This window comes from Vicia villosa, linkage group LG5 (assembly GCF_029867415.1).
Source record: "Vicia villosa cultivar HV-30 ecotype Madison, WI linkage group LG5, Vvil1.0, whole genome shotgun sequence".
Taxonomy (NCBI): domain Eukaryota; kingdom Viridiplantae; phylum Streptophyta; class Magnoliopsida; order Fabales; family Fabaceae; genus Vicia; species Vicia villosa.
In genome coordinates, this window is record NC_081184.1 from 162,347,131 (window position 1) to 162,365,826 (window position 18,696).

Genomic DNA, 18,696 nt, shown 5'->3' on the forward strand with positions numbered 1-18,696 from the left:
CACTTCCTTTTTCTTTTCCATAACAACTCAAACTTTATATACATGCATTCTTTTGACAAACTATTGCTTCAACATTTTTAGCATCTTCAACCATTGAAAATCCCATTGAAATTGAAACTGAAATTTGAGAAAGTAAAGTATTCAGTATCATTAGAGCATCTCCAATGGTAGAATTTTTCAATGAATTCTCAACTAGACATCAATATAATAATTAAATATTGAGTCAATTTGTCATGTCATAGTAGAGTTGCATTGCAATGCAACTAATAAAAAATTGTGGTACCAATCAAATTACTTTATGAGGTAAAGTTGTGGGACCCATTTGAATTACATCAATAAAATAAATATTAAATAAATTATTTTGAGATGACATGGCTGGTGGGACCCATAAAGAACTCAAAAATGGGTTGCGCCATTGGAGATGGCCTTACTATTATTATAATTATACCGATTTCACCTGTAGTTGTGATCGTCTCATTATGTATTATCTTATTCACTTCCGGTCTCATGGTTAACACTCATTTGACAAAAACTACTACAACTAAAACCCAAGCTTTAATGTTTTCTCTCCACTCACCAAAACTTATGCAGCAGCACCATCATTGTCATTGAGAACAGTTTCATTTCATAAAAAAACCATGGCTCCTGCCAAAGTAAAACTCACTAGAAACATAAATCAGATATATAATTTAAGCCTATAAACTAATGGAAACTCAAAATTTAGCACAATGAATACAATATACTTGCTTCATTGTGTAAATACAGGTGGTTGACTTGTTTGTTTTAGCTTAATTGTCTTTTCGTTGCTTTCGAATCCATGTACTTTGTATAAATACATGGTAGTGACAAAATGCTTCTCTTGCTCCCAAAGACAATCCTCCCGGTGCTGATGAATTTCTTCTTGTGCTAATCTATGTTATTCTAAAGGTAGAAACTCAATGTTTTTTATGACATTCCTATGTGCTTACCGGATGCAATTAATTTGGTTTCTAAAGATGGTGTTGTTACTTCCTGTACTTTTTAATAAATTCTGATTACGAATTACAAATGTGCAGTGCTACATTTATCATTTCCTTTGTTCTGTTATGCCACTTTGCAGTTATAACAAATATATTAAAAGAGTAAAATAGTAGCTGAAGTGCAATTTTAGAACCACGCGACTGCAAGTTGGTGTTTGGTGGATGTTTGGCATGATAATAATGCAGTACTAATAAATCAATGGCAATTAGAGTCTCACATCAATTTGTATAGAGAAAACATTAGTGTTTATAAAGCAAACACCACTAAGGACTGTTAAGTTAGAAACAGACTGATACTAGATGGGACATGAGTCCAATATATTACGTATCAAAATTTTGTTTAAATAATTTAAAAATTAAAAAAAGAGTTAATTTGTCTATGAAAAAAAAGTAATAAATTAAATATAAATAAATAAAAAGTAAAAAATTAAAATTAAATTAAAATACAGCTGGACATAGGGCTGGAAATGAGTCGAGTTGAGTCGAACTCGCCTCAGCTCAGTTCGACTCGTTAAGAATTGGCTGAGTTCGAGTTCGAGTTCGGGTTCATGACGAACTTTTTTTCCAGCTCAAACTCGACTCGTTAAGAATTGACCGAGTTTGAGTTCGAGTTCGAGTTTATCTCGAACTTTTTTTCAGTTCAAACTCGACTTGTTAAAAGTTCACGAACATCTCGATTCAACTCGTTAGGTTTATCTTGTTAGGTTCAACTCGCTTATTTCACGGACATAAAAGTAATTTTTTAAAGTATATATATATATATATATATATATATATATATATATATATATATATATATATATATATATATATATATATATATATATATATATTTGACATTTTAAATAAATATTTTTTAAATAAAAATATAGAAATAAAATAAAAATAAAAGTTATAAGACTGGAACTTATACGATGTTAATTTTATTTGTATAATTATTTGTAGAAATATTTTGTCCATTAGAGAATATAAATTATAATTAAAACTGTTAGATTAAAATAAAATATGATACTAATATTTAGAGCAAATATTTAAACCTACTCTTAAAAGCAATATAATCTATCTCATATATAATCGAGTTGACTCATAAACCTAACGAGTCGAACTATGTATAGTTCAGGTTCAACTCATTTAGTTAACGAACTTAGTTTTTGGCTCATACTCACCTCATCTGGTTCATGAACCTAGTTCAACGATTTAATTTTCGAATCGAGTTTCGAACTATTTTCGAGTTAGTTTGGTTCATTGCCAGCCCTAGCTGGACAGTAAAAAAATAAAATAATTAAAGAATTCCACGTGGCTTTTAAAAATTAAATCAAAAATAAAATTAAAATCCAGTTGGAGTGCTTGAAAATTTTAATCTGCGAACTTTTAAATCCAACCCATTGACATTTCATGTAGTTTTTATTTTATTTGTTTATAAACTATTTAGGGCAATCCTTATTAGATATACAAAATTAGTTATAGTTTTTATTAATTGTAAAAACCTAAGTCTAAATCAAATTTTAGAGATCGAATTCCTTTATTCCAAGAGAGATACATCACACCCTTTCAATTATATCTAAGATGTTTAGACTTTCTTGTATGTCCAAGAAGCCCGCCCAATTGAAGAATTTTTCAAGAACTTGCAACTCCAAGTGAATCTACTAATGTTGCTTAAGTTATGATTAGCATAAAACCTGGTAGGAATGGTAAATTATCTGGTTCTCTTCAGTAATTTTGTGGTAGAGCAAGGTCTACTCGTGGTAGAGGGCTTGGAATATAAGTGTACAACACATGTAGTCAACCAACATGTCAACTATGCAACAATTATGGCCATTCAGTAGTAGGTTAATGGCATATATATGATTAGTAATTTGAACCTTTCCCCCCTAAGGCTCAGACATAGGTGCTTGTATCCAGCAACTTAACTACTGCACAAGAATGATCAAAGCATCAACTACACAAGCAACTGCTTTCTTAGCTCACAAGGATAACTACAAATTCCTCAAGGGTTTAAATCTCAAGCATGGTTTGCAGACTCATGTGCTTCTTATCACATTGCTTATAGTAATTCAAAGTTACATCATATACAATCTTTTGCAGGGCCAAATAAAGTCATAGGTGGTAATAGATATAAATTGGAAGTCAAGTCAATTGGTCACTCTAAGTTTCAATATAATATTCTTTCAAATTCTATGCTACAATTATTTGATTTGCTGCATTTTCCTTGCATCACTAGGAATTTGATCTTTGTATCAAAGTATTCAAAAGATAATAATGTTTATTTTGAATTCCATTCTAATAAGTGTTATGGCAAATCACATACATCTTACTTGGTGTTGCTTGAAGGATTCCTAGATGATAGTGGATTGTCCTGCTTTAATAGTCTAGCTTTGGAATCTTCAAGAAGTCACTTAAGTCATAAATAAAAAATCTTAAGTCCTAATATGCATAATACTACTATACCCAGACAATCTAAAAATGCAATATCAATCACTAATAAGTTTTCCATTTGGAATTCTAGGTTAGGGAATGCAAGTCCTAGAGACATACATAACATACTTCATTTGTGTAATATTACTTTAAGAAATTAAACTCCATTGATTTTTATAACTCTTGTTGTATCGGTAAGTCACATAGGCTACACATTCAATTTTCCAATACCAGATATAGTAAGTTATTTGAGGGAGTTTACACTAACCTGTGGGGACCATCACCATCATCTGCACTATCTAGCAGTGGCTACTCCCATTACATTGCTTTCGTATATCCCTTCTATAGATACACATGGATCTAGATGCTTTAACAAAATAGTGATGCTCTATCTGCTTTAAACTATTTCAAAGTTATGTTCAAACTCAGTTCAATTCCATAATCAAAGCAATTCAATATGAATTTGGAGAAGAATTGATACCCTTCACCAAGTTCCTTTATGAGATAGGAATTTTGTTCAAGTTAACTTGTTCTAACACGTCCCATCATAATGGAACATTCGAGAGAAATATGAGTCATATAGTAAAGATGGCCTCACATTACTTGCATATGATTCTATGCCAACCATCCTTTGGGATCACAGCTTCACATATCACTACAAGTATTTAGTTGTTCTTGCTTTCCACTACTAAGTCCCTACAACCAACACAAACAACAGTTCATAAGCACTCAGTGTAATTACTTGAAAGTGTCACCTACACACAAAGGCCATAAAGGTCTTAATATGGAAGGAGGAGAATTTTCATATCCAAAATGTATTCTTCAATGAAACTGAGTTTCATTTCAAATTTGAGTCCAAAAACAATGATCATCATCACAACAACTCCAGCTCCCCTTTTTCGTTACGTAGACTACTATGAACTACAAATCACACGCAACCCAGTCATACCACTTTATTAGTTAATGGCCATCCTATGCTTACTAGACCTAAGACAGACAAGTCCATACCAAAGCATTTATTTTTCACATTTAACCTAATAATACAAAACAAGCTCTTTCCTAACCTTAGTGGTTTGAATAAATGAAGGATGAATATAATTCACTTCTTAAGAATGATACCTAGACTCTTACAAAATTATCCTCTCACAAGAATACTATAGGCTGCAAGTGGGTGTTTAACATCAATCAAAATCCAGATGGGAGTGTCAAAAAATACAAGGCAACAATGGTCGCAAAAAATTTCCATCAACAACAATGGTTTGATTTTCATGAAAACCTTCACCCATGTGGTGAAACCAACAACTATTCGAGTCATTTTATATTTGGCAGTCACATACAGATGGAAAATACAATAGATTGTCATAAGAAATTATTTTTTCAATAGTGACCTACATGAAAAAGTCTACATGCAACACCTATGCAACACCTGTTTGGTTTTGTTGACTCTAATCGAACTTTGTTAAGCTAAGTTAAGGAAAAACATTTATGGTTTGAAGAAGGCTCCACGGGCTTGGATGAAAGACTTCATCAAGTTTTAATTTAGTTTGATTCTTCACCCAACAATTACTAGGATGTTACTTTTTATGCATTGGTGTATGTTGATGACACATTTCTCACCGCTACATCTTCCGCACTAAGTTCAGACCTCATTACCAAACGTCATGATATTTTTGAAGCGGTAAAGCGGCAAGCAATAAAAGTGTTGGGAATATTTATCCGGGAAATTTATCGTCTCCACAGGGATCGGTGTATTGAACTGTCGTTTAACAGTTTCCAAAATTATGAGTTTGGATTGAATAGTTAAAGCATAAAAACAGAAAAGTAAATATTAACGCAAAAAGAATTCATTCTTCAGGGAGAAGAGACTTATCAAGCATTGTATATAATCTACTTCTCACAAACTTAAACTTATCGACCAGTTTTACTCAACCTACAATACTCGTCAATGTCATCATGAATCAACCAAAATACACACTGTATCATCTCAGCGGCGATCTCTCAACCAACCTCAACAAAACAGAAGACAACCGTGTCATTCGCATCAACGATCTCTCACCTGACACAAACAACACAGAGGCATTAAGCACAGATACCCCAAATGAATGTCAACTCTAAATCTATCTCTAGAATCGATAAACTAACAAATAATCATCATAGATAAGGATTCGAGCAGTATATTTCTATAGCAACCCAAATCTCAAACACAGAGCAAAAATCTAAGACAATAATCAACATAGATTTATAAAGCAGATTTTATATAACGTCATGGGCAACAAATATACATGAGTTCAAAGTAAATACATACACAAAACCCAGCAAAAGAGAAACACATAAAGAGATAAGAGATAAACCAAACTTCTCCCGGTTTGTCAACGCCGATCAAAGAGAAATCCACCCCGAATCCATAAGATGTAAGACCCTAGTGTTGTTATCTAAGCTAATCCTACTAAAAATGGAGGTTATGGAGTTTGGGAGCAAAAACTTCCCCAAAACCCCATAGCAATCACAAATGAAATGAAATTGACATATAAACAAAATTTGTACAGATAGGTTCACCCGGAGAGCCTTTTGCTTTGCCCGACGAAACCTTTTATTCTGGCGACAAAACATGCGCCACGTTAATAAGTTGGCAAAAGTATCTACTTCCGCCCGACGAAGGGAAGCTTCGCCCGACGAATCCTTATTCTCTCGCCTGACGACCAAGAGGCGAGCCAAGACAGAAACCAAACCAAAATTTCATCTTTTCTTTCGGCTGGCGAATGAGAGATTTGCTCGGCTAGTCACACCAGAAGCAGCAACCTCGCCCAGCAAACCGCACCAGTCTGTAACTTCTTATTTTCTTCAATGACTTCCTTCTTCTTTGCCTTATTTCTGTATTGATCCAAAATGCATCTTTGAAGCTTTATTACTCTATGCTCCATACACGCTCAAATACTTACAAAATTAATGGAAAACTATTAGTCAGTACATAAATGAATCAAAAACTCGATTACACACAAAACATATGTATTTATGTAATATACACTAAAACGCGTATAAATTGAGAAAAAAGAGAAGATAAGTGCCGCAAAACTATATACAAAATAACTACAATTTGACACTTATCAGATATGTTTTCCTTGAAAAATATTGGCATTCCTTAATGCTTTCTAGACATTAAAGTACATTATACTAGTTTAATGGATCCATGTTGTTAACTCAACTGAAATAAATCAAAGATCTTTTATTTAAAGTCAACACGGTTGATGCAAATGATTAAGCACACCTATGTTTATCCATTGTAATATGAGCAAACATGGCAATAACACATTAGCGCACCTATAGATCAACAATTGGTGCTTTATAATATGTCACTCTCTCACAACCAAACATTGAATTTTGTGTTAATAAATATTTCCAATTCATGGCAAATCCTCTAGAGACACATTGTAGTGTTGCCAAACTTATACTATGATTTCTAAGTGGGACTGTAACTCATGGCTTGACACTTACACCAGCCAATTTTCACTTAGAGCTTATAATAAATTAGAGTAGGCAAGTGACCTTGATGATTGAAGATTGACTTGATGATCTTATGTTTACTTTGGACATAACTTGATATCACGGAGCTCAAAGAAGCAATCAGTTGTTGCAAGATCAAGCATGGAAGCAAAGTATCAAGCTTTGGCTCACACAACTTTTGAATTATTATGGTTAGAATCACTCTTATATGAACTTTATATCGGTTACTTAGCACCCACATTACTATGTGATAACCTTAGTGCAGTTATGTTCTCTCACAATTCAATTCTACATGTTAGAACAAAACACATCGAATTTGATATATCATAAGTTTGTGAAGGAGTATTGGAGTATAGGCTAACAAAGGATAGGTATTCTATCTTTGGAATGATGGTTACATGTTTCGGTAGTTAGTTAGAGTAAGAATGTACAACTAACATCAAGTTAGAATGTGTAACTAACTTGATGATCATAACGTGTATAAAAGGAAAGTTAGAGTCATTTCAAATATAATGAACACATTATAAAACAAGAAGATCTTGCTCAAACTCTCTTTCTCTAATACGCATTGTTGTTCTTTCAATGCAACCTAACTCAATTCAATGATGACCGTGTTGGATTATGTGTTGTTTAACTCGTATTTCTAATACTAAAGCCGAATTAAACCAACACGCCATCATAGTATTAGAAATACAATGATGGCGTGTTGGTTTAATTCGGCTTTAGTATTAGAAATACGAGTTAAACAACACATAATCCAAATCAAAATCTATTAATTGACTTGAATATTAAATTTGATTAAATTCGACTCAAGTCGACCTGAACATGTGTGAACAGCCTAATGTCAAATGTTTCATAGACCCTTGGAATGTATCCCAAAAGTTTATGTACAACTAGAGTTTTTTTTTTTGAGGTTAAAGGTAGTGCACTGACAGTGTAAAAAAGTTTTACACTGTCATCCAATAGAAACAAATCGTTTTGCCATGTCATATAAGTTTTTTTAAAATTACAGTCTGACTTGTCCTGATTCATGGTCGTGATTGGTTGACAGTGTAAAACTTTTTTACACTGTCAGTGCATCACCCATTTTCTCTTTTTTTTTTATATAGTTTTTTTTTTACATTCAAAGAACAATTATTTGGTATTCATTTTCGAAATTTAAACATACAAAACGTAATATATAAATGGCAAACAATTTAAAATATATTAATATTTTTATTTAAAATTAGTTAATTAATTATATAAATTTTCGAAAAAATAATAAAGTGAGTTAAATTCAGGAAACTCACTAAAATCAAGATTTCAAGAGGGCTTATAGAGATGATTAAATATTGTCCACCAATCCATTAAAAAAAGATTACACACCAAATATTTTATTTATTTTTATGAATTTAGATTAATTTTTACAATTTGTTATTCATTGTACTTAATATGTTAAAAAATTTGAAAATTTTATTTTACTATGTATTTTTTATTAACAAAATTAAACAAATATTTTCCACACACAGCCACTGAGCTTCATAATGATTATGGTCCTCCTTTTAGCCTATAAAATCTCAGGCTCCATTCTCACTTTCTACTCGCAAAACAACATCTATTCTCTTGTGTTCTAATCTTTCTAAACAAAATGTCTCTCACAAAAATATCCCTGTTGCCTATATTGGCTCTGTGCTTGATATCTGCACAAGCAGCAAGGTTTGACATCGTCAACCAATGCCCCTACACCGTCTGGCCAGCTGCCACTCCCTACGGTGGTGGCGTGCAGTTGAATCCCGGCCAAGTATGGAACCTAGACATCCCAGCTGGAACCTCATCGGCCCGAATTTGGGGCCGAACCGGTTGCGACTTCGACGGTTCAGGCCGAGGCAACTGCCAGACCGGTGGCTGCGGAGGTGACCTCAGATGCAGATTATCCGGTCAACCTCCTCTCACACTTGCAGAATTCACCCTTAATGGTGGAAACAATTTGGATTACTATGATATATCTGTGATTGATGGTTTCAATGTTCCAATGCAATTTGCTCCAACCTCTAATGGATGCAACAATGTACGAGATTGCAGATACTCTTCTTGCCCTGATGCGTATCAGTATCCGAGTGATAACACTAAAACAGTTGCATGCCCAGGTGGTACCAACTATAGAGTTGTGTTCTGCCCTTGAAATATATGTTGAACCTATATGATATATATCTTCACCACCCTTTTATGTTTCTTTCTACAGCAAAGAAACAAAATATAGAATAATATTGGGTGTTTGCGTTATGTGTGATATGTACAACAATATTGCTTAAGTTACTCGTGAAATTATAAACATATATTTTCTCGAGAAGGCAATATGGAATAAATTGTCTTATTTACTTCTGAATTCTAATGATTAAAACTGGTTCTCAAAATCTGTCTTATTTGTAACAAATGATATATTAAGGGTTCTCAAAATCTGGTTACACAAGAACGGGAAACCCCGCCAAGAGATAAATTGTACAATTAGAATTACGAAAGATATAACAAATGATCTTTGTTAAATTCCTAAAAACTACAAATGGAATGAGTAATTTCTCCTATAAAACTTCATTTTCAAATCAAAGATTTTACACCCCATACCGTATTATTCACATTCCAACCTTCATCTCGAAAGCATATACCATTCATAGTTAACCAAAGGAACCAAATAGTAGCTAACCAAACCACTCATATTTTTCCTCCTTTCACTTTCTTTTTTTTACAAAACTGGGACCAAACCATGAAACTTGATAAACAATCTTCTTCCATCTCACCCTCCTCCTTTCCTATCCAAATCGCCACCTCCCTCCACACCAACTCCACCGAGTTACACCCGAAGAAAGAATGTTCTCTAATTTCCGGATCAATACCGCAAAAAGCACATATAGTTTTCTATATGATGCCACCAAATTGAACAATTTCAATCTATGCCAATGCTCATGACTGACTTCAATGCATGCCAAGCTAGTTTGGAGTGATTTTTTTTTTATAGAATTACACCCAAAATTTGGAGAATTCCGTATAAATTTTGATGAACAAGAATCAATTCTTCCGATTAATTTCGTCTCTTGTTCTTCACTCTTTACTCGAGTAAATACCGCACCTTGATTGTAAGATGATTTCGCTGCACAATTATTAGGAGGGAAGAAAAGAAAAGATGAATTGAGGAAGAAAAGAGAAATTAGAGTTTGAAAGAAAAAAGAGGAAGAAGACGAGAATTATGATCTTCTCTATGCTATCAAAATTGAAAACTTTATTCAACTTTTCTCCACTAATTACAAATAATAGGATACCTCCCTATTTATAGGCTGAGATTGCTTACACACTAAGCAATCTCTAACAAACAAACTAAAACAATGCTAAGTCGAAATTCTATCGAGGCTAGCTCCTTCGACATTTCAACAACTATACAATTTCGACACAGAGAGTATTTCGACACCAACAAGCTTTGTCGAACTGATGTTTTGACAAAAGGAATTACATTCTCAACACACCACCTAATTCATTGAGTCTAAACTATCTACATTCATCATTTTTCTTAGTCTTTTGAACACTTCCACATGAACACTCTTTGTAACACCCGAGGTCAATGAGGGAGGGGAGTGGTTGTCGGTGCACAAGGCATGACAATGAGACACTCCCAAGGCTGAAGAGGGCGAGGAGTAGTCACCGAATTCACATCAGAATGAGAGGAATCCTGAGGTTGTGCAAGTATGGAACTACATGGTTATAGGAAGGCTTATAAGGATTGATTGATACTACATATTCCAAAAAGATGCATCTTACTTTAGGTAGCCTAACAGATAAGAACTCTACAGTTAAGCATGCTTGACTTAGAATAGTATTTGGATGGGTGACCTTCTCGAAAGTTTCTTAGAAAGCGTGCGAGCGAGGACAAATTGTGGTGTCATTTTTTTTACCTCCCCGTTTCACTTGGGAGGACGGCACGCTAAACCCTTCACGCGAAATTTGGAAGGAGAGAAGCGCCCTTGTGGGATGAATTTTATTTTTGTTCTTCCTACGATAGCACACGAACTTTTTAAATATCCTACGAAGAGGAAGGGGAAAAAGATCTCAAATAAACCCTAGTAGTTATCTAAGTGTGGGGATTCACCTAGACTAGAAATTCTGGAGTCCGGGAGGTCGGTTATACATAGGGAAGGTTTTAAACACCCTACATATCCGTAGTACTCTACGGGAACCTTCTCTGTGTCTATGTGTCTGTGTTAGCTGCTAATTGATTGGGAAAGTTTCTCCTTTGTGTTAGGAGAAGGAATTGAATTAAATTGAAAAACAGACTATTTTTGGTTTTAGATTAGCTCGCTGAGATTTCTTGTGAATGTCATGCCTACATATCCATAGCGGAATTCAGAGCTTTTTGTAGTTCGAGAAACTAATTAGGGAAATTAATTGTTTTTGGGTGCCTTGCTTGAAGCTCAAGGTTGAAGCTTGAATTAAATCTCTGTTTACAGTAAAGAGACATAAAATCATCTTTACAGAGAGGTATTTCTACTATTCCACCACAAACATCTAAAGTGACAGAAAAGCTGAACTTGTTTCTTAAGAGAGGGGCCTTACTTGGATGTACAAGTATACCAGTCATTGTCTCTTGAATGAAAGAAAGATTCTTGACCAAATTAGGGAAAGTTACACAAGCCTGGGGTTATGCCAGAGCATGTCTTTCAAAATCCTAAATGGGAGAATGTTAAAAATTAAAATTAAAATTAAATGTTTGTTTGTTTGTTTGAATATGGTGAGATAGGAGAAATATCTCTCTATAGAGATAAGCTATGTCTATCTACTGTATGAAAGATTTGATATTAATTGGCTTGTATGAGGCCCAAGCTTGAGGCTTAAAAGGTTTTTTATTGACTCTGGGAGATGACTCCACTGGGAATTGACTTTGTCTTAAGGAAATTTATGTTCTGTATGAAGCCCAAAATTGAGGCTGACTCTAGTTAGAGAGTGTTTATTCTATTTTTGAAAGGTTTATTTAGTGTTTTGTACAAAGCCCAGAATTGAGGCTGACTCTACCTAGGGAGACTCTATTTTGTTCCTTGTATGAAGCCCAAGGTTGTGGCTGACTGTTGAGGAAACTGAGTATGGATGACTCTATTTTGTGCCTTGTACAAAGCCCAAGGTTGTGGGTGACTTTCTAGGGGGAAAAGATCCTAAAGGTTAGGAATCTTTTGGCACATGGAAGTGATGTTTATCTGCCTTGTACAAAGCCCAAGGTTGTGGCTACTTGATGGGGAAGGACTCACTGGGAAGACTCTATTATCTGCCTTGTACAAAGCCCAAGGTTGTGGATGACTCTAGATAGGGGAATACCTATGAGTAGGGTTTTTGACTCTAAGGGGAGTATCTGCCTTGTACAAAGCCCAAGGTTGTGGCTGACTCTCAAATGGGGAAAGATCTACCAGTGTGGGATCTTTTGACTCAGAGGGGATTTTTGACTCTACTGAGGATTACTCTGTTGTTTTAGATACTAAAGATTGACCCTTCTGGGGATTGTGCTTTTGTTAAGCAGGGATTGATGAATGAAAGACCCAGGTTTGAAGATTGACTCTATTGGGGAATCTGTTTGAGTGGTTGACCTAGACTCTATTAGAGAGTTTTGAAGGTTTGAAAGATGATTTTGGAAGCTAACCTTTCCATGGAATTTGGATTTGAAGGATTGATTTTGGAGGCTGACCCTTTCCAGGGGTTTACTCAGCTGGAGAGTTTATCTTTTTGAAAGTTGAATTTTTGGAGGTTGACCCTTTCCAGGGGTTTTTATTAAAATGGAGGACTGATGGAGACTAACCCTTTCCAGGGGTTTTTATTAAAATGGAGGAATGATGGAGGCTAACCCTTTCCATGGGTTTTTAACTTATGAAGATTGATGTGGAAGCTAACCCTTTCCAGGGATTTTAGATTAAATGTTTTAGACTTCTTGTTTAAAGCCCGAGATTAAGGTTGACTCTGACTGAGGATAGACAGATGTGGAACCTAGACTCTACTAAGGAGGAAAATTATTGGAGATTGAGAGTAAAGGTGACAGAGACTGTCCATGTCTCTCATTCCAAAAGGTGAACTCAATACTGAGATTGAGACATTCTTAGCTTGTCTAAAGTCTGGTTTGAAGAGTAGAAGAATCTCACTAGGGTAGGCTAAAAGGTGACTAAAGACCTGTTCCTATGTTTATTAGAAACCTGATGGGTCCTTGTATACAAGCTCAAGAGAAAGCTGGGAATATGATTTTAAGAAGCCAGTGGGTCCTTGTATTGTAAGCCCAAGAGGAGGCTGATCGAGGGTCATCGAGGGTCCTTGTTATAGCATGAGAGAAAGCTATGTGTTTTTGAACTTATTTGGCTCTAAACAAATGGGTAATAGGTTTCACCGGGAATAATTCCTCTTGAGTGGATGTGCCTTATTTTTGTTCTAAGGCTTTTTTTCAAGATGTTTCACCGGGAATAATTCATCTTGAGGTTTGAACTAAAAGATCTCTAATTAGGAAAGAGCCTTCACCGGGAAGACATTATCAATCCTATGTCATAGTCCTATAATATATATAGTTTATTTGTCCTAAGGTTGTACTCAGACGTAGTTCTAAACAATATATATATACAATTTATATTTGACAGTAATTTAAATGAAAGCTTGTAAATGGAAAGCTATAAAGCCTAACCTGGATGAAAAGGAGGCCTTTGAAAGATGTATGTAGAAAGCTTTACCATCAGCATGGTTATTTATTGGCAAGAGTTTGTGGGTTTGATTGTGAACAGTTTAATGTTCACTGAAAACAGTTTTGAAATGTTTTTGAAAACAGAAGAAGTGAAGATGGACACTAGGTCACATAGGTATCTGAAGAGTTTCACCGGGAATAATGCCCTTCAAATACCAGAAGAATGTTTTGAAAACAGATGAGAATATTTTGTAAAGAAATACAGTTTTGGAAAACAAACTATGAAAAGAAAAAGGTGTTGGGTCTTACACTCTATTAGAGGCCCACTGAAATTGATTTACTGTTTATGAAAAACAATTGGAAATGATTTGCTGGATATAAGGTTTTGTTGAATGAAAACCTTAGTCGTTTGTTTGGTTGAAGTTGAAAACAGATTAAATTTTGACAAAAGTCAATTTAATTAGGGTAAAGTCTATACCTAATTAAGACCTAAATGATTAGGGTTTTATCACAAGAATACTTATGAAATGATTAGGTTTTGAAACTTAAAAGAAAAACTATATTTTAAAGTATTAAAACATACTTAAAACATATGATTTTAAACCTAATTAAAATATATTAAAATAATATATTTTTTGTGATTTTTTTGGATATTCTCAAAATAGATATATTAAATGAGAAGTGTGTGAAAAATCAAATGAAAATGATTTAATTTGATAGGTGAATTAATTAGTTAAAATTGTGAAGAAAATTAAATGGGAAAAATGGTAAAAAATTGGTTTTGTCTCTACCAAGGCTTGAACTCACGCCCTCGAAGTCACCACCACAAAACAAAGCCAACAGAGCCACGCGCGTGGCTTGTAAAGGGAAGGACTTTGTTTGGATATATGTGAAACAAGCGTGATAAAAATGGGAAAAAATAACAAAAGGTCTGAGGGGGGGATCGAACCCCATACCTTGTGGCAAGAGAGAGTGGAAGCGCATGTGACCAAGTGAGCTAAACGATTTATTCCTTTACAACACACTTCCAATTAATTATATTTTAAACTCGCCCCTGAGAATTCAAAAATGGCGCCACCCACCATATTCGTCTTCAACCTCAAGCTCTCAATTTTTGAATTTATGAACTTGCTCATTTCTCAACCAAACATGATGATGTAAACATGAATTTCACTCTAAATTTCCTCACGAATCTAGATATGTAACTAACATAAATTTATATTAACTACATCTATTGAATTAACTGAAATATGTGAAGAACCCTAGAATTTAAAAACAAAATTAAATGATGATGTTGAAGAATAAATGAATGATGATAGAGGGTTTTCAATCCTCTGATGATGCTGAATGAACTGGTATCGAGATATATTGCAAAGAGTACTTAAATAAGAGTGTTAGAGTTTGAAAAAATACCTCTGAAAATGGAGGTCGATGGCTATGGTGGAAAGCTTCTGGGTATGGATGAATGATCACAAAAGCTTCCTGGTGACTCAGTGATGCTAACTGAATGCTTATTGCTATTTGAATGCTTCAAAATTGCGCTACTCGACACCTTCTATTTGAGCTTCAAGTGAACATGGAGGTTGGTGATTTTGTGGTTACAGATGTGCTGCAGGCATCTGAATAGCTTCACTACACCCCTAGGAACATGTTGATGTGCTTAGATTTGTTTGACACCCTCTGAATTGTTCTACAAACCTCCAACTGCTTGAGATCCAAAATGAAATTGAAGATGATGTTCTTGCACTTCCATAAGTGTTCCAAGTGCTTGGATCACTTCCAATGAACCTCCTTGAGATGTTAGAATGCTTACTTTCAAAAGAAAAGCTCTGGTTTGAAGAATTCGATTCTTCTTGCCAAAGAACTCTTGAAAACCATAAGCATGAAGGAGAGAAAGAGAAAGCAAGAATTGGAGTTGCTTTTGTGTGTCTAATACTGAGGTATCCACTCTTATTTATAGGCAAATGATGTAGAGTAGTTTGGGAGAGTGAACTTGCTTAGTGAGGTAGTTTTGGTTTCTTGGCCATGAAGAAATTTCAAAGAATCTCAAAATGCAATGATGGCATTTTCGAGCTAGGTCCCCATCCATTGATCCCTTCTGATCTTAGGGGACAATTCTGATGTGTAGAGCTCTCTAATTGGCTTAGAGAAGATTACAATTGATGAATCACCATTTGCCATAAATTCCTAAATGTAATGATTACATAATCACATGGCTTTGATTTTTGGATGTTTTGGAATCTTGATGCAAATGATGCAAATGATTCTCTCCAATCTCTTCTGATATATTTGAAGTGTAAATGTACCAATTAGTGTAGGCCTTTGCACAAAAATGACCAAAACCAAAGTTGGTCATGACTTGTAATTCCATTCCATGGGCCTAACTTTGAACAAGCATAACTCTTGGCTCAAAATTAATTTGGAGAAGGTTGAGCATAATTTGGAAAGCCCTTAACATGTACTTCAATTTATTAGTTTGAAGTTTCTTCAAGATCATTTGGGAAATTTGTGTAAAATGGGCTTAAAGTTTGAAGAAAACTAGGGTTTCTTTGCTAGTTTCATGAAGGCAGTCACTTTGAAGCTCCATATCTCTTCAATGGTTGATTTCTAGCCAAAAAATCATATGTGACAAAGTTGTTCATTGGATCAAAATCTACAACTTTGATGTTGGAAGTTTTTTTTCAGTTTGTACTTGAAATTTTGAGATATTCCCTTCCAAAGTTTTGAAAAAAAGACCTTTAAACACTTAGAAAAATTTCTAAGTATGAAAAGTCAATATTTGAATTTTTGATTCTTGATTAATTTTCTTGATTTTTCTTGGTCAAATGACTTCAATAATCATATATTGATGATATTGATCCTTAAAAGTCAAAGGTGATCTTGTACAGTTGACTTTTTCCAGATGAAGTGAAATATTTGACTTTTGTGATGAATCAAGCTCTCCTCCTCAAATGAATGATATGAATGGAACATATTGAGTTAATAGAAGTTATTGAGCCATGTTTTGAGTTGTGGAGCCATGTCCTGGTTAAAAGTCAACTGTCTAGGTGAATTAGGTCAAAAACCCTAATTTGTAGGTTAAATGAAATTGATGACTATGGATCTTGAATTGAAGTACAATTCCCACTGGATATTGTCATATGGATCATTTGAGGATGATTGAACACTTTGAGTGATGCCCTGGAACTTTTTAAGGTTTCCCAGATGTGGTCCCTGAGTTTAGTCCTTGATGGGCTAACAACCCTAGTTTGGTGACCTGAGCAAGCCTGAGTCTTGATGAATGGTGTCTAATCAATCATAAATGGATAAATGAATCATTTGAGTTCTATGATTGTATTATAGGTCATTTTCTTATTGATTGATCCTTTGCCTGAGCTTCTTTGTTCTTGAATACCCTCGATTGAGTACCAGGTGAACAAATGACTGCTCAGGGTACTTGTCTTTAGTTGGTGAAATGTCTGGAGGTGTGACATCTCAGGGGGGTCAAAATTAGGGTATGACACAAAGCAAGCTGAAAAGACCCGTGTTGGTTTGTGGGGTCATTCGGTGATCCTAAAAGTAGTATGGGGCGTTAAAAATGGTATCAGAGTCATACCTCTCCTAGTATGATGTGGTTCGGGAGGAATCAAGCGGAAGTTGGTGGGCATGTAACACTCGAGGCCAACAAGGGCGGGGAATTGAGAGGAATCCTAAGGGTGTGTTGGTATTGGATTGCATGGTTAAAAGAAGACTTATAAGGATTAATTGGTACTACCTATACCAAAAGATGCATCTTCTTTTCGGTAGCGTAACTGACTTGGAGTAGTATTTGGATGGGTGACCTTTTGGGAAGTTTCTTAGAAAGCGTGCGAGTGACGACAAACATGCTGAAAAGACCCGTGTTGGTTTGTGGGTTCAGTCGATGATCCAGAAACTAGTTTGGGGCGTTACACCATTTGTCATGATATTTGCAATCCGATTCTCAGTTTTGCAGAGTTCCAAGTTCAGCTTCCCTTTTGCTACTTGCTGTCGAAGATAATGGAACTTCATCTCGATGTATTTTATTTTTCCATGTGCTATCAGATTCTTAACCAGATTGATAGCTGACATGCTACCGATCTTATTGGTAATTGCTCCATGATTCTTCCCTATAATTTCTTCGACCAAATTCACCATTCATGTTGCTTGACATGCACAAAGAGAAACATCTATGTACTCTACTTCAAACGAAGATAGTGATATTACTAGTTCTTTTATTGAGTTCCGAGAAGCTGGTACACTACCTAACATAAACCCATAATCAACTGTGGATTTTCTATCCTCAATATCACTACACCAACTTGAGTTGGTGTAACCCACTAGCTTGCATTCTTTTCCTTCATCAACTGCAGGAAACAAAGTACCATAGTCGAGAGTTCCATTAAGATACCTTTGTATACTCTTGGTCGCTGCTAGATGTGATACCTTTCGCTTCTGCATGAATCTACTCACCATATCTACATTTTATGCTAGATCTAGCCCTGTGTGACAAAGTTATCTTAATGACCCAATAAGTCTTCTGTACTATATTGGGTGAACATCATCTTCATCTGGGTCTTTCGATAGTTGCGGTCGGGGTTCAATAAGTGTCGAAGTTGCATTGTAGTCTTCAATCTCAAATATGTTGATTATTTCCCTTGCATGTCTTATATGATGCATCATCATGCCTCTAATACTCTTGTAGAATTCGATACCAAGGAAGTATGAAATGTTACCTAAATCAGACATTACGAACTCCTTGTTATGATCACCTTTTAAATCTTCAATCTCTTTCTTGCAGCTACCTATTATTAACAAGTCATCGACATAGAGACACACTATAAGAACCTCACTCTTACTTCTTACATATAAGTCCCTGCTCATTTGTACACTTCACAAATTCCTTCTCACTTAGGAAACTATCTATCTTCTTATTCCAAGCTCTTAGAGGTTGTTTGAGTCTACACAGGACTTTATGCAGCCTGTATACCTTGCTTTCTTGACGTTGTTTCACAAACTCAATTGGTTGTACAACATAAAATTCTTCATATAAGGGTCCATTTAGAAATGCACATTTCACATCCATTTGAAACATAT

General features: G+C 34.9%; 1 protein-coding gene across 1 annotated transcript; it reads left to right on the forward strand.

Annotated features, from left to right (window-relative positions):
- Window positions 1-8,508: 8,508 nt before the first annotated feature.
- Window positions 8,509-9,292, forward strand: LOC131608029 (thaumatin-like protein). Its single transcript, XM_058879972.1, has one exon. The coding sequence runs from the start codon at window positions 8,563-8,565 to the stop codon at window positions 9,094-9,096; it is 534 nt and encodes a 177-aa protein (XP_058735955.1). The 5' UTR covers window positions 8,509-8,562; the 3' UTR covers window positions 9,097-9,292.
- The last annotated feature ends 9,404 nt before the right edge of the window (window positions 9,293-18,696 follow it).